This window comes from Phytophthora infestans, genomic scaffold (genome assembly GCF_000142945.1).
Source record: "Phytophthora infestans T30-4 supercont1.39 genomic scaffold, whole genome shotgun sequence".
Classification (NCBI taxonomy): Eukaryota; Oomycota; class Peronosporomycetes; order Peronosporales; family Peronosporaceae; genus Phytophthora; species Phytophthora infestans.
Window position 1 is genome coordinate 657,971 of NW_003303720.1, and position 19,647 is coordinate 677,617.

Here is a 19,647-nt window from a genome sequence, read left to right on the forward strand (position 1 = left end):
CAAGACACGACACAGCCTGGCGTTGAGGAGAAGGTCGGACGGATCAAGCCCAGGAACTTGCAAGCCACCACCAGCAGCAGCAGCCATGTGAGGATCGTGCATCGGAATAATACCATTCCGACGGATGAGCCGCTTCTGTCGCAAGATCACCGCTCGCTGCTCAGCGATCACCGACTGAGCGTGTCGCAAGGGTTGAGTACCGGTGGAACTGTACAACCGCACCGACTCCTGCAGCTGTTCGAAGTGTTTGGAAGCGATGCCCTGAAGAGTGATGAACGCCGCATCCCTCTCAGAAATGGATCGAAGAAGGACGTCGATCTCGGCGTCCCGATCCAAGACTTGCTGGTGGTGGAGCTGGGCCTGACTCAACGCAGCGTCGACCTTACTCTGCTCAGCTGCGATGGCCCGAGCAAGTTTCGCCTCACTCAGAGCTACAGCCTTCCGCAGCGACGCGAGGAGATTAGCCGATTGCTTGGCAGCAGCCTCCAATCGAGACACTTGCTGTTGAGTCGACGAGAGCTGAGTTGACAAGTCGACATTGCTGAGAGCAAGCGAGTCCAGTCGCCGAGTCAATGCGCGGTTCTCCTCCTGAACAGCTTGGTTGTCAGCTTGGAGATCGCCGATGATCTTGGGGTAATCAAGAGCGGCGTAATTGCCTTTCAAGATATCCAACAGTTCCCCCGCGGAAGCAGCATGCAAAATTGCTCGCCGCTGTACAGGATCGGAGGGCTCCACGGAACGAGTGAATCCGTAAGCCATGAGCCTCGCCAAGAAGGTCAATTCTTCTCGGCGATCATGCCCTTGCTCGTTAATTCTGGCCATGAGGGAGTCAAGACTCACTGGAGCAGCCGAGCTTGGCTGATTGGTGGCGCCCGAAGTGGTGTCGCCTGGCAAGCTCGGTGGACCAGGAAGGTGCACGCGAGAAGACCCCGCCGACTCCGCGTCAGACTCATGGGAAGTTGTCAAGTCGACCAGCCGAGCCTCGGTCCGGTCGCTGACCCCACGAGTACCGACGGGTCGAGGAATCGACTCAGCTGGCACGCCTTCACCTCGACGAGGAGTTGGAGAAGAAGGATGGTTCCACGGGTTGTGCTAGAACAACATGCGAAGAGTAAGGAGCTGCCAAGTGAGTGACAGCGGAAGCAACGAACGTACCAAAGAAGGTGGTGGGGAGCCGCGAGACGTCATCAGCCGAGTACGGACCAACGGTGGCAGAACAAAATGAAGGATTAAGACACTCACCAGCTCGGCTCGTATCATAACCGGGGCAGTTGTGGTGTAGGGATTTCCAGATTCGACCATACGCCGACCTACTTCAGGTCAAGAATCGGCTCGGTCTGATAACCCAGAGCTTAGGAGCCAAGGATCACGATAAGTACTCGGCGATCTGTCCGGATATGTTATCCGGATAGCCGCTGAGCTCAACGGCCGCCTGAAGAGTCGGTAGAGATCCGAAACGACTACATTTCACTAGATATTTGTATGAGAAGCATAGGATTAAATAGGAGGAGCCGAAAAGGCTCCCAGAAGATAACAGAGCAGAATTTTCCTAGTCCAAGACATGTGTACACTTTTCCGGTAAGTCCCTGCATAGGGCTGGATTATGCCTGCCGTCAATACTCGAGAGGCATAGCTTGTAGGGTATTGACTGGTAGCGCCAAGAGATTAGGTCGGTCCGGGTAGGACAAAGTCTCGCTACGCGCGAAAGAAAGTCCCGCATACTCAGCGGGCCAGTACGTCGGATAGTCTGGGTGCCGTAACACTTCTAGCTGAGCTGCCTCTGCGCTCATTGACCTGTAAAAGCGCTCGCGCGCCGTCGTCCATCCTTTGGTGGAGGGCACAGGGTTGTGAACGAGCTCAGCCGAGCCAAACTCGGCGGAGCCTCGGAAGTGATCTGACTTGGTTAGTCGGAACCGAGTGGAAGCGAGCCACTCGTCTGTCCCGGAAGGGCCGGACCGCGAGGGGACCACCCTCTGCGCAGGCCATACAACCGCCGACCTAACTCGGCGATTCGTTGTGGTTTGTGTAAGGAATCCACATCTGACGATATTTGTGTGTTCTACTACACCACAGGAACCACTGTCGAATTTGTCATGTGGAGGTCTCCTGTTTGACTATCTACGACAGAAGAAGCGTGAAAACCGTCTGCAAATGGTGCAAGTTGCAGATGAGGATTAACAGTTATTGCACCAAAAGTTACACCAACTCGGCGGACGACACAGGCCGAGTTGAGATGGAATGCTACTGTGTCGAAATTGCATATACTGAAAAATTACGAAATGGAGTCATGAACGATACTCAGTCGAAAGAAGAAACAAATTAAAAAGAAAGCGATCCGGACTCCAAGAGAGGTGAACCCGTAGGCCATGAACCTCGCCAAGAAGGTCAATTCTTCCCGGCGCTCGTATCCCTGCTGAGTAACCATGATCATGAGGGAATCAAGGCTCACTGGGGCAGCTGAGCGTGACTGACTGTTGGCGCCGGAAGTGGTGTCGCCCGGCAAGCTCGGTGGACCAGGAAGGCGCACGCGAGAAGACCCCGCCGACTCCGCGTCAGACTTATGGGAAGCTGTCAGGTCAACCAGCCGAGCCTCGGTCCGGTCGCTGACCCCACGAGTACCGACGGGTCGGAGAATCGACTCAGCTGGCACGCCTTCACCTCGACGAGGAGTTGGAGAAGGATTATGGTGCCGCGAGTTGTGCTTGAGTAACAAGCGAGGAGTAAGGAGCTGCCAAGGGAGTGACAGCAGAAGCAACAAACGTACCGAAGAAGGTGGTAGAGAGCCGCGGGACGTCATCAGCCGAGTATAGACCAACGGTGGCAGAACCAAATGAAGGATTAAGACACTCACCAGCTCGGCTCGTATCATAACCGGGGCAGTTGTGGTGTAGGGATTTCCAGATTCGACCAAACGCCAACCTGCTTTAGGTCAAGAATCGGCTCGGTCTGATAACCCAGAGCTTAGGAGCCAAGGATCACGATAAGTACTCGGCGATCTGTCCGGATATGCTATCCGGATAGCCGCTAAGCTCAACGGCCGCCTGAAGAGTCGGTAGAGATCCGAAACGACTACATTTCACTAGATATTTGTATGAGAAGCATAGGATTAAATAGGAGGAGCCGAAAAGGCTCCCAGAAGATAACAGAGCAGAATTTTCCTAGTCCAAGACATGTGTACACTTTTCCGGTAAGTCCCTGCATAGGGCTGGATTATGCCTGCCGTCAATACTCGAGATGCATAGCGTGTAGGGTATTGATTGGTAGCGCCAAGAGATTTGGTCGGTCCGGGTAGGACAAAGTCGAGTGGCTCGCTTCCACTCGGTTCCGACTAACCAAGTCAGATCACTTCCGAGGCTCCGCCGAGTTTGGCTCGGCTGAGCTCGTTCACAACCCTGTGCCCTCCACCAAAGGATGAACGACGGCGCGCGAGCGCTTTTACAGGTCACCGAGCGCAGAGGATGCTCAGCTAGAAGTGTTACGGCACCCGGGCTATCCGACGTACCGGCCCGCTGAGTATGCGGGACTTTCTTTCGCGCGTAGACTCGTCTGTCCCGGAAGGGCCGGACCGCGAGGGGACCACCCTCTGCGCAGGCCATACAACCGCCGACCTAACTCGGCGATTCGTTGTGGTTTGTGTAAGGAATCCACATCTGACGGTATTTGTGTGTTCTACTACACCACAGTTGCGTTTTGCTGGGGCGTTACATGCCTTTCCAGAGCCACTGACAAAAACTCCTGGATGTGATGTGATCCAGTGTTGGCATCAGTTAGAGCTCCGACTTGATCGTACACCATACTATGTACTGGTTTTGATCCAGCTCCGAAATAGCTGGCATAAATAGATGCATTCGTGCGATGATTGTGCGTCCATGTCTATACTAAACGTTTATTGTTATCTACTTGATCATTCGCCGATAATGGATAAACTGCAAGGCGTACATGTAGATCTTACTCAGTTGCGTAGAAAGATTCGCCACTTTTCAGTTTGCCCTTCTTCTGCGATATTCAACGATGCAGCAGTGAACCGGGCCTTGCATCCAGTATAGCGATTTGGAGTACTTCGCTGGTCTTTACCGCGGGACTTCTGCGGGCATCCGTGGGTGCATCAAAGCACTTTGTAGCTGAAGTTCATTTTTGCCCTTTAAATCCAACGGCCAGTATTAATCGTACTTAAGGTATATTTACTGTATGTATCGGTAGTTTTAAAGAATTTAAAAATCCACGTGAGAATTTGCAACATTAAAATATAAAAATTATAAAACATTAAGGGTGAACAATGTTTAAGGCGCCCTTTTTGGTACCATTTTATGAAAATTTCTTATGGTGCTTCGATTGTACTGTACAGTCCACCCGTGCACAATTTGTGAGAGAGAGACGCAGACTATTCTATTTGGTCTTATAGACGACTAGATGTCTGGTATTGCCTAAGCCTGGTTAGCAACGCCGGTGCCTCTAGGTCCGGTGGTTGTACGAGGCTCACCCCAGGACTGGGATGCTCTCTTGGTATTTTTGTTAGTACCCGTAAGCATAATAGCAATCGCGTTCCTTGCTCTTGAGATTCAGGACGTCGGCTTTCTCGCTTCCCCAGTGCTTGAAGTTGTCTCGTGGCTGTCGCCCAAAACTCCTGGCTACTTGCTTCCTCGGTGGTCTGATCTTGTTGGAAGACCACTCTGTTTCTCTGTATCCATAAGCTTGTGAGACAAATGCTACAGAGTATCTCCCATATTCTCAACCAGATGGCCGTAGTCTCCTTCGCCGCATCTGGAAATTGTAGCCACAATTGCTTCTGGACGTGTTGTGATATCTGCGGTGCCTTGCGGCTAGCGCATTGCGTCTGAAACCTCTCAATATTACCTGGTTGCCAGCATTCCCCTGTCCAATGCTGCAGGAGCTTGCTCCAGCAGGCTTGTGCGCACGGACACTCCCAGAAGATATGTTTTATTGTCTCCTTTGTCCCTTGACATGCTTGTAGCTTTGGCCAACTGCTGTCTTGACGACGGCCTTCAAGATACAAGTTAAGCTGCCGGACTGCTACACGATATTTCACCCGTACCTGGTATTCAGTGAGCTGATGTTTGTGGGACCATACTTGCGTCGGCGTTTGCTGCATTGCTGCCTTTTGCCACCCGCTCGTTGCTACTATTTCTCGGAGGCGCTGTACGTGCCCTCGTAGTTAGCCAGTGTCTCCTCTGTACTTCTTGAAGGGTTGCATTTTCAACACTGCCAGTACATGTTTGTTTGCGACGCTGGGTTTAACAGTCCATGGAAAACTGTGAATCCTAGGGTGCGCGAAGAAGACTAAACAACCAGTCTCTCCTAATCGTTTTAGCTCTCTCCATTCCTTCTGTGGCTGGGTCTCCGCTGGACTCGATGTTACTGGTATCCATGTTATGCCATTGGGCATCTGCTCCAACGTGATTGTTGTTGTTTCGGCTTCTGTACCAGAAGCTCTCGATCCTCATGCTCTCCCGTCCTGCAAGCTATGCCAGATAAAGCCCTTCACGAGCGTGGGTGGATGCCGCAATGTGAGTTTGTTCGTCACCTGGAGTACTGCCCCAACTGCGATCGATGGCGCACTGAGTAGGATAGCTAGACCCCACCTGCGCAGCTTTGCTTGTTGATGTTTCGCTTCTCCCTCAACGGGAATTGAGAACTCGTAGGTATTGTCAGTGGTACGTGTGATATGTAGTGCTTCCACCGTGCAGCTTTGTATCCTGTCGAATTTTTTCGACTCAGGGTGTGACCTCTTTTGTCAAGAATCCACGGATTGGCATTCCAGATGAAGGCTGGCCAGAATATTGCTTCATCGGTTGTCATCGCTCGCCACGGTGTCTCCAGCTTGGTTGGTAACTCTATGATCCATCTCTCCGCTACCGTCCAACTTAATGGTTCCGCTTCCAGTCTATCGATGTTCTTCTGGTACGCCAGGATGGAGCCCGCTGTAAGTTCCTCCGCGGGCTGCATCCAACTACTGATTAGTTGCTGTATGCGCTCACCTGGTCTCCCTGTGGGTGTGCTAGTCTCTCGTGCTGTCACTTGGGTGGGTGAGATTACTTCACCCCACTCTTCGCTCGTTCCCCTGAATACTCACTCCTTCCAGGCGTACCAGTAGGTGTCCTTCCGCTGTACTAGCCACAGAATTGTCTGCCTTACGCGCTGAGTTTTGCATGCTATCGGGGTCGATACCAGACCCAATCCCCCCGCTTGCTTCGGTGTAAATACGAGTCCCGGGTTGAGTTTATGACGACTTTATCCGTTGCAGTACTATGTCTACACAAGAACTGCTTTTGGATATTCCGGATCTGGGCTTCAGCCCATAGGGGCATCTCGAATGCTGCCGCTGTGAACAGCACGGACGGCATCATGATGACGTTCAAGATCAACACTCGATGAGCCACACTAGTCGCTAACTTGGTAGCTGTGGCTAGTCGTCGTTGGATGTTACGGATACGAGTTGCCCAGTTCACGTCTGTTAAAGCTCCAGATCCTACTTGATAACGCAGGTACCGCACCGTGTCTCCATGCTTCAATACGAGTAGTCCGTTAAACTGAAGCATTTCCACCGCCTTGTTGAGGAATATAAGCTGACTTTTTGCTGGTTGAACTTGCAGGCCAGACAATTTGCCAAATTGTTCCACGATATGCATTACTCGGGGAATCTGTTGAGCTTGTTGTAGGAAGACTGTAGAGTCATCTACGAAGGCTGAGAATAGGTGCCGCTGCCTCCCTGTTCCTGGTACCTGAATACCTTCTAATGCTGGATCTTGCTGTATGGCCAGTGCTAGCACCTCCGCTGCTATAATAAAAAAGTAGAGGCGCTACTGGACATCCTTGGCGAATACCTGACACTACCGATTGAGCCCGCGATAGCTCTCCATTTACCTCGCTGAGGTTCCGTCGTGAAGCCGTCGTAGCAAATTAACGAAGTTTGTCGAGAATCCAAATCTGAGCCCGGCTAGAAAAAGAAATTCTCGACAAACTGTGTCATAAGCCTTCCGAAAGTCCAGCAGGAGAATGACCTTGCTTAGCCGTGCTGCTAGATCCGGTTCGCTCTTCGCTGTGGCAATAATAGCCAACATCATCATGATCGTCTTCATCATTTGACGGCCGTGCACGAAACCTTATTGGGAATCCCCAATAGGTTTCCCTAATACTGTTTGCATCCTGGCGGCTATGACTTTCATGAATACTTTGTATCCTGTCTGCAGCAAGGATATCGGTCGGAAGTCCATCGCGTCTGTTGAATCTCCTTTCTTTCGCAACGGGATGATGAGTCCTTCAAGGAATGAAGGAGGCGGCTCTGCACCTTTAAGCAATTCATTTCCTAGTCGGTACGAGTACCGGTTGGGCGTCTTTGAAGAAGTCATTGTTCAACCCATCCGGTCCCGCTGCCTTGTGTCTGTTGAGAGCTGTGACTGCCGTTAGCACCTCCTCCTCGGTTATCTCTGCTGTCAGGAATACATTTTGTTCTGGCGTCACTTGTCTCTCCGCGGGTATGTTCACAAAGGTATCAAACTCGCCTTGTAAATGGTCCAGCGGAACTTGACTGTGCACATGGCCAAGAGTTGGTTTCCATTCTGACCCAAATTTGTCCGCTACAACCCGTGCACAATTTGGCCGGGCAGGGGTTAATGGTAACTCCAAAATCGGTGAAGTTAATATTGTAAAAATATCACCTGTAGACCAGTTAATATAAAAAATATCACCTAATATTTTCTTCTGAGACAATATGATATTATTAAATATCAGCTTAATATTAGTTAATACGATAAGTTTTTTTTAAAAGATTGCGTAATTAGGCTAAATTCACCAATCAGATGTCGCTAACGCTCGACTAGCTGAAGTATTACTAATCAACCGTGAGGGAAGGACAATTGTGAGAGTGACGGCAAGGTTGGCGTCGTGTGTTGGCACTGCTCAGCGCATGAATCTACAGGCAGCAGGTTTATTATACGCACGATGTGGATAAGGAGATCGGTAGAGAACAAGAACAAATGTCTTGATTTCGCTCTATCAACGTTAAACAGCTGCAAGCGTTTGCAGTTTTCCGCCTTTGTCTGTGTCACAGTGAAATACTAGTGCAAATACTCGTCAGTCTTAAAACCTACTGCTTTTCTAGAACCTGATCGAAAAAGTTATTTGGCTCCGCTCGGTTCACAGAGGGTAAGGTGGCAAGAAACGTACTTAAGTGGGAAAATATCATAAAATATCATGTAGTATCTAATATTTTTCAGTTCTCCGAGCTAATATTAAAATATTATGTTAAATTTTGCAAAAATGAAGTACTATTTATATTTAATATCAAAAATAGTACTATTATTATCAAAAATATCATATGATATTTGGTTACCATTCTTAATAGCCCCTGCTTGGGGGTGATTCGTAAACTACATGTACGGTCGCCGAAAGCTTACGCAAGCATGTTGTGTCCACTGTGGACGCAACAGGCATACTGTACATGTACAGAAGTACTATTTATATTTAATATCAAAAATAGTACTATTATTATCAAAAATATCATATGATATTTGGTTACCATTCTTAATAGCCCCTGCTTGGGGGTGATTCGTAAACTACATGTACGGTCGCCGAAAGCTTACGCAAGCATGTTGTGTCCACTGTGGACGCAACAGGCATACTGTACATGTACACTGTACATGAACAGTGTCCCAGGGAACCCATCCTGCACGTTATCTTCGCCAACGGGTGTTAGCTGAACACGATTTATACTATTAAAGTGGAAGAATAATAGGAACGTGTAAGTTCTGCTTTGGATCTGGTCAGTGCCTGAGAGCTCAGGCAAGTAAGTTAAGGTATTCATAACCGTTTCCTTCGGAAGGATTCCTACTCGCCCCAGTACAAACAGTTCAGCTTGGGTGTGTCTGGCCATACATGTTTATTTTCGTGAGGCAGCGTCTGGATTTTCAGCCGGTGAAATCCGTGCATACTTTCTAAACCTACTTGTTTTTTTTCGTATCGGTACTGGCGGGCTTCGTTTATTGAAACCTTTTTGCTTTCCAAAATAGATGCTTTATCAAAACCGGTGCTATCGTCTCTGGGAGGTATGGGATATATCGCTTTGATATTCCAGGTTTTACAGCCTGCACGATGGGGTGGGACATCGAAAAGCAGTTTACGTCGGTGATAATTTGCCAGTTCGCAATTGACGCTGTTCCGCCCTCAACCTGACTACGATGTGCCCGCTCCGCTACATTCTGCTGCTGCTTTCGCTGCTGGTGGCCATGATTGGCCTGTCACAAGCTATGACGGACCAGGAGGTCTCGGCACTCACAGAGGACGGAGAGGAGGAGAAGAGTGGCAAGGGCAAGAAGCAGCCGTCGACCTTCCGGACTCTCGTCGACATGCTCAACGGCAAGTACCTGTACGACGCATACAAAGTCAGCCGGGGAACGGCGGCTATTAAGGCTGACTGAACAAGTTGAGCAAGCGGCACAGTCCATCCAACCACGATCTTGAGACAGAAGGACATGACGGGGCCGGAGCTCACAGAATAGATGACTTTTATGTAAAGATATGCGTTCAAGAAATGAGTGAATGTACGCGTGGCTTGGAGAAGGCTGAAGTGATAGAGCAGTAGTGCAGTGCGCTAATGTCGTAGCGAGAATAAGAATTCCCAAGGTGGTTGACGTATACATTCTTCTCTTGTACCCGTTCGTCTATGATGGTCGCTGACAGACGTTGCCCGAGTTCATGACGAGCGGTTCACTGGCCGACTTCTCTGTCAGGGGCATAATCTCCTCGTCCTTCCGCATGGCTTGGCGCTGCGGGTCTGTGAGCTTCACCTCGAAGCGCGGTGCAACATCCCCCTCTTCCTGCTTGGCACGACCCTGCACAATGTTGTGCAGCAACATACCCTCGGCCTCGTCGATGCCCTTGACCAGCTCGTCCAGCTGCTCCTTGTCGGTCACCTGACTGTTGACCATAAAGTTGTCGCGGAGTGCCACATGCGCCTGCTGCATCGCGAATGCATCGCCACGGAACGCCTGGCGACTCGCCCGCAACAAGCGGCGGTAACCTCCAAGTACTTGCACGCGGACGCTCATGACCATTTCTGCGGACAGGAATTATTGCCCATTCAACATCATACAATACATGTACGCCATATGACAAGTATTTCTGCAGCTATGTACAAACACACAAACTACAGATTTTGATTGCCGCATGGCAATGACGCAATGCTCATTCGGAATCTAGCTCGGACCCAGTTAAGAGGATGGACGCGCTATTGGCTCTAGTGGACGGGGATTTCCGCGTGCTGCTGGGCATCGCGCTGGTGGCAGGCACGACGATCCTGATGCTACTCGCGAATCTCAAGCCACGTGACATGACGCCCGTGACGTTGCAGGCTCCCGCGAAGCCGGGAGACTTGCCCCCTACCGTGCATCTGCCACTGGTCGAAAAGCATTCGCTATCGCACGACACGCGTCGCTTTCGCTTCGCTCTCCCGTCTCCGCAACACATTTTGGGACTACCTGTGGGTCAGCACATCTCTCTACGCTTCAAGGACAACGAGGGCAAACTGGTGATGCGTTCGTACACGCCAGTAAGTTCGGATGACACCAAGGGCTACGTTGACCTAGTGATTAAGGTTTACTTCAAAAACGTGCATCCGAAGTTCCCAGATGGAGGCAAGATGAGTCAGCACCTTGAGAGCTTGGCTGTTGGCGACACGATTGAGGTGTCCGGCCCTAAGGGCAAGCTCTCATACATGGGCAAGGGCGAGATCCACATCAGACACCGCGTGCGTGACGTGGTGCCCGAGGTTCGTAAAGCTACAAAGATCGGTATGATTGCCGGTGGTACCGGTATTACCCCCATGTTGCAAGTGATTCGTCGAGCGCTGCAGGATCCCGAGGACAAGACGGAGTTCTACTTGCTCTTCGCCAATCAAACCGAGGCCGACATTCTGTGCCGCGAGGAGATCGAAGGTATGGCTGCCAACCACACCAACGTCAAGTTCTGGTACACTGTAGACAAGGCCACGGATGGTTGGAAGTACTCGACGGGCTTCGTGACGGCTGATATGATCAAGAAGCACCTGCCTGCTGCAGCTCCGGATGTCCAGATCTTCATGTGCGGACCTCCGCCGATGCTCAAGTTCGCAGTGCTCCCAGCGCTCGAGGAGCTGGGATTTAAACCAGATCAGCATTTCAGTTTCTAATTTCAGTTTCCAAATGTACGTTTTTAGATACGCTAGAAGCAGATAATGAAGGAATACAGAAATGTGAAGACAACAGATTTGAAATTCGTCGAGTGTTTATTTCTTCCTCGGGGGTAATGTGCGTTGTGTAGGTGGCCCTCTGGATGAACTATCGACCTGGTTTGTGGCACTACCGTTGATACTAGCGACGACAGCGCTACCTTCTTCGTCGGATGAATCGTTACCACTTTCTTTGAACTTCTTCTTAAGCACGCGCTTCTTCTTATCTTGGGCCATGATCACTTGAGAAGACGCTCGTTTGACACGATCGCGACTCAAAGCTTCTTCAGTGTCGTCCAGTAACATGCCTCCATTTGCACCCATATCGTCCATCTCTAGTTCCTCTGCAGTGAGACCATCGGTGCCTGGTAACGCGATACGTTGATTGTATGGTCGAGCGACGAGAACATCTGCATCCAGCCCCAGTCCTTCAGGAATGAGACTACCTGTTGCCATCGCATTCTTCAACGCTGCCACGGGTACACGTGTGCTGTCAATCTTCTTGTGTTGTATAGCTGACAGCTCCATCGACGACGTAGATGCAGCTCCTGCGAGCTTGATCTGACTTAGCAAATGTGCCAAAGTGATCTCACTCTCCTGCAAGGCCTCCACAATAGTGTCGTCTGTAACGACGACAACTTGATCGTCTTCACGGACGCTCTCCATCTTGTCCACGAGATGTTCGACGCCAGCCTTGACACCAATCAGCACCTTAGCCAACCGCTCGTATTTGAGTTTAGCACGCTCTAATTTCGTGCTCGCCAAGACCAAATTCTGCTCGTGATCGTCCACGAGTTTCCGTCTGTGACCACCACCTGATCCGCTGTACTTGAGTTCCTCGACACGAGCCTTAAGCACTGAATGTTCTGCTTGCAGTCGCTCCAGTCGCGCTTGATTCTCCTTTGATAAGTTCAACAAGTTGTCGGTAGTGCTCTCCTGGCTGGTGATCTTCTGGATGACTTCGTTCACATCACTGACACCTGTGGCTTCCTTGATCTTGCGGAAGGCGCTCTCAAAGATGTCGATCTTACTGCGATGCTCCTTCTTCTCCTCACCTACAACGCCCTGTTGTATCATAGTCGACATCAACGAGGCCTTCAGCTGACTCTCACCTTCGTAACTCAAGTCTACGGAACCTCGTGCGATGACTGAGCTTTTGTGTTTCTCTCGTTTGTCCACTCGGTTGACCATTTCCAGACGAATCTTCACGTACTGCTGCTTCTCTCGAAGTTCCTTCTCGCGATGTCGCTTCTCGTCTTCGTGTTGACTTCGTGCCTTCTCCAGCTCCAGCAGGATCGTTTCACGCGCATGAGCGGCGTCTGCTGAGAGCAACACAAGTTCATCGTAGTCATGTTGCTTGGCTGCTAGAGCGCGCTCAATAGCAGCCAGTTGGTTGTCGAACCCGATGCGTTCATCTTTGAGTCGCTTGACGATCTGCTCGTACGTTTTCCGAATACTCTGAGCCTCGTTGAACTTGATCATGGCCTTGTCCAGGCGATTCTCCAGCATCCGGATCTTGCGCGTCTCCGGTGTATCTTCAAGACTTGGTTTCTTGGACTCCAGCTCGAGGTCTTTTACTTCGTCTTTTAACTCCTCCAGTAACGCTGTTTGTGACTGCACACGATGCCTCAGATCGTCGTGCTGTTTGCGAACTTTGTTCACCTGCTGCGTTGCCGACGCGATCTCATCCGAGTCATCTGTCATCCCAATTAATGCTGATAGTCCTAAGCCCTGTGAACCAACAGCACCTGCCGAAGAAGACCGCTTCATGTCGGCGAGAGCTTTACGCAGATCCCGGTTCTCATTTTTCAGTTGGCGAATGTAATCCTTGTTGGTTTGCTTGCTGGACTCGAGTACGTCGATGTTGCTTTTCCTATCCACCTCTGCATACAAGACGAAATATTGCAATGGTAAGTCAAGAGGCCACAACTTTTAACTATTGTTGTTGAAGTGGCTCGTACGCAGGAGTCGCATCTTGTCACGAAGATCTTCTACCTGCTCCTCCATGCGGCTGTCGTAATCCTGCTCCATACGTCGGAGCACATTCTCCTGTCGGGCCTGCATCGTTGCAGGCGTCAAGCGCACCGCTGCTAGTTCACCTCGGAAGTATCACGTGATTGTAACCACAGTTCATCAGTAGGGGTACCGTGGCTTACGTCGCTTCACGCAGCACGTCAAAAATAAAATAAAAAACTCGAAACCACTACGGCACAATGATGCATTCCACGCCAAAGTTATCTCAATATACAATACACCTGAGTCCACACACACATTTTCGAACCCAAGAAGAAAAGCATCGTCACGACAACTTCACACAAGAGATCGTTCCCATCAGGAGCACCGCAAACACTTCAACTCGGGCAAGATCTCTGCACATAAAATCGTTAGTAGATTTTGTGTAAGACAATGATAAGGTGTCACACCTCTCAAGACGTCAATGTGGCCTTGTGACAACGAGCACCCGTAGACGGACAAAGACTGTAATTCCTTCAATGCTACGCGAGTTACGAAATCAGTGTCTGTCAACACTTGGCCACCAAAACAAGGCTAACACAAACTAACGAGATAGATGACGAAGTGAGAGCGCCGAGATCCCCGTGTTGGACAGATTCAGGCATCGCAGACTTGTAAGCGACCGCAGATAAAACAGAGACTTGGTCCGGATATTTCTGTTCGAATTGCCGGTACGGTGTGAGAGCAAACGGTGACCAAAGCCCAGCGCACTTACCTGTTTTGACTCAGATTTAGAGACGTCAGCGACGTCAATTTCGAGATGAGTCCCACCCCGCGGTCACCGATGTTGCCTCCACATATCGCCAATTCCTGGAGTTTGTGCAATGGAATGAGGTGCATGAGCCCATTATCTGTGATGCTGCAAACACCACCCCACCGAAAAGGTCGTTAGAACGAGTCATCACCCGGCTAATCCTAGCTACACCACTCACTTTGCGCCAAACAGGTCCAGTCTTTCAAGTTGCGGAAGAAACGACAAGTTCGCCAACGCTCTGTTGGTGATGCCCGACGTATCCAGGCCAAGAATACGCAGCTCCTTGAGTTTAGTCAGTCCTGTTGTCCCGCTATCGCTGATCTCAGTGTTGGAAACGTTAAGTGCCTTCAGATTTATCGCATTATTGCAGATTTCCAGCAGTCTAGAGTCAGTGAGGGCGGTCTCTGCCACCTCGAGGCGTTCAAGGTGTTTTAGTCGGCTAATAAATTGAAATCCTCTGTGGTAAAGCAAACAAACACACGTTAGCTAGAACATTCCAGCGCTTTGTAGGTTTTCGAAATTACCTCTTCATAATTCGACACTTGCGGAGCTCCAGTTCTTGCAGCTTGGTCAGATACTGTAAGACCGCTGCATCTGACTCAGCAAAAGCAGTGTATCCAAGCAGGAGAACCTCGAGCTGCGTCCACTCCGTTGGGATGGAATGGATCTTGCCACAGTGGCGTGCATCGAAATACTTGAGATTCGTCAGCTCAGCAAGCGACGCCATGCCGACGTCAGAAATGTCTTGACAGCCACGGATCACCAGGACTTCCAAGCTCTTGACCTGTCCAATATGTTGCATCGCCCTCTCACTGTTTCGCCATCATTGCCGTCGTCAACAGCGTTTCCTAGCCACGTCCCAGAACAAGACTTACCTCAACCGACAATTTGAAACATCCAGCTCCCGCAGCTTCGGGAACGAGTCCACAAATCCACCGAACGCGTCGTCCGTTAGTTTTCTACAGCGCCCTAGACGCAGTTTTTCCAGTTTTGTCAGCTTAAAAAGTCGCTTGACCCCTTTATCCGTCAACCTGCGGCAGCCAACCTGTGTATTTCGTCCAGTAAACAACCAATCAACTCCAAAACATGTACAGTCCATAGATTTTCCCAACCAGTTGCAGCGATTTCAGGTGTTCCAGCTGGCGAAGCGACTTCACGCACTTGTCATCCACATTAGCACAGCCAGAAAGATTGAGCGTCGTCAACTTCGTCGACAGCTTGAGCATCTCGATCGTTTCCTTCGACAGTCCTGTGCATCCCTGGAATGACGCCACTAGCAGCTCGGGCAGTCTGTTCACATGTCGCCCCCATTCGGATCCCAGCTGCTGCAGATGAATACACCCCGAGACATCGATACTCTTCACACTTTCGAGCGTTTTCTCTGGGATATCATCGAACCACGAGTCCTCTACGTCCTGGTGGTCTGCCAAGTTCCACTCTAGCAATAAGAGCGGCGTTAAAGCCTGGAACTGCGGTTTGTCCAGCACATAGTGCTGTTTAAGCCATTGTAACACACTCAGGGCCAATTCAGGCGGTAGAACTCCAGCTCGTAGTGCATCTTGATGGTCTACTAATAGTTGGGCACTAAGACTGCGTACACTGAGCTCCAACAGAGAAAGATGGGCGAATCTACCCCTTGGAGTCTTACGCCAATGCTCACCTACGTAAGGAGCAATGGCTTTTGTGTGCTGTCCGTTTTGTTTGTTGTGCGATTTCTTGTCGTGACTCTTGCTTCTGCTTTTAATACGTGTGTTGCGGGTGCCAGTCTTGGGTTTAGAGACGAATGGGAAGGGGAAGGCGACGTAGTTAGCTAGTGAGGAGGAAGAGTCGGAAGTCGACGCAGTCAGAGGTGCAGGCACGTAGAACTGGTTGTAGTTGGCGCTCATAGCGGAGGCTGACACGCGGGGCAATGACAGCAACGGGTCGTCCAAGTGCTGGCACCTGCAGCACGAGCCGCCCATTAGCCGTAGGATTCTGTCAGAGTGAATGCGGGCTCAGGAGAACAGGGTTGGCAGCTTCAACAAGACGCGACGACTTCAACAAGGGTATGCTGTTAAACAATGTCTGATGCAAAGTAGGTTATAAAATAAACAAGGGCGCGAAACTAGAAAAAGAGGGATGTTGGAGCGGCGCGTGTGGAATAGTATCAAGTGTAGCAGTGTGTCGCTTCGTGTCTTTGACTCATCTTCAGAAAAGTATGTTCCTGAATAAGTGCGAACTCCGACCTAGCGGCATTTTCAGTATTGACAGTCAACTGCTTCAAGATGATGGCGTCTCAAGCTCCGGGTTCTCCTACGCTGCAGCGCGTGGCCACACCCTTCGGCTACGGATCTCTGCACGACGATGAGCCACAGAGTGCGTCACCCGAGGATGCAAGCCCCAATGCGCGCCGGAGATTCGCACACGTCGAGTTTCCATGGGGACATGCCTATGTCCACTCGGACCTGGTAGCTGCGGTGCCGCTCTTCACATTCTACGCGCTGTCTAAGACGCAGCACATCAAATTCACGCTGCCGTTTGCGCTGACGAGCTCTGGACAGGAAATGGTGGACGCTGTGCGTCGTCAGCTCGAACTGGAGCCTAATATCGCTGTGTCACTCGTGCAGACCGATAGTGTGAGCAAACATGAGATCCAGTCACACCTTAAGCTCGGCGAATGCACCATTGGAGCGGGGCCTGAGCACCCAGTACTAGTGCTACAGACCCCCATAGTGCAGTTCGACAAGAAGAAATGCTCGTTCTACATGCTGCTTCAAGAGGACAACACACGTGCAGTGCAGGTAGCCAAAGGCTGCGGCTCTGTGCTGGGCAACTGTGACGTGGCATGTGGCATCAAGTACTGGGAAGTGAAGCTGCAGAGTGCTAGAGGTGGAGAAGGAGTGTTTGTTGGTGTGGCGGCTGCAGATCTCGCTCTCAACAGTAGTGTTGTGAGTCGCGGTGTGTTCTGGGGCATCTCATGCGCTACTGGACACAAGCTCCACGACACAATCGAGTACTATGCTGACCCATGCAAGGACGGAGATGTCGTCGGCGTGCTGCTCGATATGGAGTATGGCCGACTGAGCTTCTACGTGAACGGACGGAATCTAGGCGTCGCGTTCTGCGGCATCCAAGTCAAGAAGTTGTGTCCCGTGTTCTCCCTGACCTTCATCGGGCAAAACATTAAGCTGCTACCGACAGCATCGCCCCCGATGCCGTAGCATAGAAAAGTTCCGGCGATTGTTTCACTAAATTCATTGCAAAAAACGGTCTTAAGTAGTCGGCCCATACCGGTACCCAACACTTAAATAAAAATAATTACCAAGCTGCAAGGCACTCAGCAATACAATATGTAAAACGATAAATCATTCCGGTGTTGAAGGTTGAAGTGCGTTTATCTTTCAAGAACAATGGCTAAATTCATTTTAACGTGCTTTTACTCGTTCCCATCGGGCCCCATGACTCCCTCGCTGCTTGCGAGGTTGCATTGGCGGAACAATCGTTTCTCTTCGGGACCAAACGCACCCACTACCGAGTGAATGACTCCTTGGTTATTGAAGAGCACCAGATCTCCTTCTTCCCAGTCGTGTGCGTAGACGTACTTCGGAGCGATCGCTGGGCGCTGCAAGCGATACACCAACTCACGTGCTTGTTCCAGATCGGTCATCTTGCCCCCATTAGGTAGGTGAACAGCACGGACGGCACTCGGGTGGATCTGAAGTGCGAGCTTACCGGTCACTGGATTCTTCCAGCACATGGGTAGGATCTTAATATCTTTCGTGTCAATGGGTGGGAGCTGGTCCAAAGGCAGCTCAAGCCCCTCAGGCACCATACCGAGGCCATCCGAACGTGAACGCGCAGGCGATATCCACACATACGGGTGCGGCGCATATTCAACCTTTGCACCACGAACGAACTCCTTGTCTTCTTCAGACAAAAGTTCGTACATTGCTTGACCCGAAACGAATGCAGTCGTACCCAAAGCGACACCCAATTCGTCGCCTGTTCCGTCGTCGTAGCGGAGAGTTTGGCGACGGCCAACAGGCACCTTCACTGCCAAAAGGGAAGTCACTTTGGGTGGGTTCAATTTGTACAGCGCGGCATCAATGTGCCAGCGATAGAACCGCGTGAAGTTGAGGTCGTCTTTCTCTGGAATGGCTGTCTTGTGAAACATCTTGTGGTGCGGGTGTTTAAGCGTGAAGTTCTTTAGACCTTCGTACTCGTCGTAGTGTCCATGTCCTATGATCTGGACTTGCGGCTGATGCGGGACTGTCTTCAGATCCGAGTGCAGCACGGATTTCTTGACATCGAGCGTCTTGCCATGGCCATACGTCGATGCGTCTGGATCGAATCGTCTGGTTAGCTCGTATTGCGCTCGAGAAGAGACGCCCTGTTGATTCTTCAATACAACAACGTGTGAGTTGTACAAAGCATTACGGATGATGGCGAAGTCCTTGTCTGTGAGGTTGTCGAGATCGACGTTGGTGATGGCAGCCCCAAAATCAACAGCGGATTCCTGAGGAGCTTGGATCGGGTTCACTTGAATACGTTGCACAGTCATGTGGATCTGGTTGAGACGTCGCTTGAGTGGTTGGAGATAAATTGCAGAGTGATCCGTATGAGAAAGCACTCAACCGACGGAGGTCGTTTCCGAGCTGCGCAAGGTGCCGGACGCACTGAATGAATGCGCGACGCGCTGCGCGTCACTCAAATTGCATTCACATTCTAGTGGTGTCAGTATGACATGGATGAATAAAGTGATCTTTCAAACAGATATAACATAGGTACTCCTTATATTAGCCAATCATATCTCTGATAGATCTAATTCTCTGTGTTTTCTAAGCGAGTTGACAACATAAGGGCTAGGTTTGTCGTTATGTCGCAAAACAAAATGATACTTACGAACCCAAGTACGAATCTGCTGGTTGAATCGGGCACATCCGACACTGAAAGCCTTGGAAAACTCCCCATCACCCGACCATGCATCGATCGTAGTGGGTGTTGGGAGCCAGACGTCGTCCTGGGAGTCTTCTCGGGGCGGCTCAGACTCGCTGCTGTCGCTCTCGTGGATCTCGCGCGCGGCAGCCCCAGTAACCGGCCTCTCCTGGACGGCGCAGACGCGGAGATACATTCCCCCTCGCGATCGTTCCCCCGTTCTCCTGGACAAACGGTATTCACGGTATACACGCTTTACATCCTACGGATGGGAGCATTTGAAGGGGAAGGTTAACTCAGTCGGGCAATATAGCCACTCTCATCGCGATTAAACCCCTTGAGCCCAAAGGATTTCCAGTGCACTCATTTACTGAAACCCTTGCACTGTTAGCTTGTTTCTCCAGGGAAGGGTTACCATACTGCAGCTAGTATGTTTGAGTATCCTGTATTTAGAAAGCCTCACAGATTCCCAGCCCACAAGATGGAGAAATAATGATAGCCTGTACAATACAAGATCGATCTCCTCAGATACGCAGGATACTGTGGTAAAGCGTACTTAGACGTTCAAAACCATGCGAAGTCAGTGCGAAAGCTGGGCGCAGCCGGAGGCAGATGATTTCAAAACAAAAACTTCACCAGCAGCTGCCAAACTAAACAGAATGCATTATACTCAAGCTAAGGTATGTAGACTAAATCTAGTTGCTGCTCAAAGAGTCGTTTCTACCCGCTGACGCTTGTCCGGCTC

General features: G+C 50.5%; 7 protein-coding genes across 7 annotated transcripts; 2 read left to right on the forward strand and 5 right to left on the reverse strand.

Annotated features, from left to right (window-relative positions):
* Positions 1-9,182: 9,182 nt before the first annotated feature.
* PITG_15872 (uncharacterized protein) lies at positions 9,183-10,080 on the reverse strand (the record flags this gene model as incomplete). The annotated part of the gene is made up of 1 exon (XM_002898063.1): positions 9,183-10,080. The coding sequence occupies one exon, from the start codon at positions 10,062-10,064 to the stop codon at positions 9,678-9,680; it is 387 nt and encodes a 128-aa protein (XP_002898109.1).
* Positions 10,081-10,214: 134 nt separating this feature from the next.
* On the forward strand, positions 10,215-11,257 carry PITG_15873 (NADH-cytochrome b5 reductase; the record flags this gene model as incomplete). The annotated part of the gene is made up of 1 exon (XM_002898064.1): positions 10,215-11,257. One exon carries the CDS (start codon positions 10,235-10,237, stop codon positions 11,180-11,182), a length of 948 nt encoding a protein of 315 aa, XP_002898110.1.
* Positions 11,258-11,278: 21 nt separating this feature from the next.
* Positions 11,279-13,285, reverse strand: PITG_15874 (uncharacterized protein; the record flags this gene model as incomplete). The annotated part of the gene is made up of 3 exons (XM_002898065.1): positions 11,279-12,886; positions 12,965-13,104; positions 13,183-13,285. 3 exons carry the CDS (start codon positions 13,283-13,285, stop codon positions 11,279-11,281), a joined length of 1,851 nt encoding a protein of 616 aa, XP_002898111.1.
* Positions 13,286-13,552: 267 nt separating this feature from the next.
* Positions 13,553-15,949, reverse strand: PITG_15875 (uncharacterized protein; the record flags this gene model as incomplete). The annotated part of the gene is made up of 8 exons (XM_002898066.1): positions 13,553-13,590; positions 13,645-13,716; positions 13,784-13,890; positions 13,950-14,093; positions 14,167-14,445; positions 14,513-14,800; positions 14,864-15,033; positions 15,101-15,949. The coding sequence occupies 8 exons, from the start codon at positions 15,947-15,949 to the stop codon at positions 13,553-13,555; spliced, it is 1,947 nt and encodes a 648-aa protein (XP_002898112.1).
* A 286-nt stretch (positions 15,950-16,235) lies between these two features.
* Positions 16,236-17,188, forward strand: PITG_15876 (uncharacterized protein; the record flags this gene model as incomplete). The annotated part of the gene is made up of 1 exon (XM_002898067.1): positions 16,236-17,188. One exon carries the CDS (start codon positions 16,253-16,255, stop codon positions 17,186-17,188), a length of 936 nt encoding a protein of 311 aa, XP_002898113.1.
* Positions 17,189-17,403: 215 nt separating this feature from the next.
* PITG_15877 (uncharacterized protein) lies at positions 17,404-17,799 on the reverse strand (the record flags this gene model as incomplete). The annotated part of the gene is made up of 1 exon (XM_002898068.1): positions 17,404-17,799. The coding sequence occupies one exon, from the start codon at positions 17,797-17,799 to the stop codon at positions 17,404-17,406; it is 396 nt and encodes a 131-aa protein (XP_002898114.1).
* Positions 17,800-17,860: 61 nt separating this feature from the next.
* PITG_15878 (uncharacterized protein) lies at positions 17,861-18,561 on the reverse strand (the record flags this gene model as incomplete). Its single annotated transcript, XM_002898069.1, has 2 exons — positions 17,861-17,883; positions 17,925-18,561. 2 exons carry the CDS (start codon positions 18,526-18,528, stop codon positions 17,861-17,863), a joined length of 627 nt encoding a protein of 208 aa, XP_002898115.1.
* Positions 18,562-19,647: the final 1,086 nt, after the last annotated feature.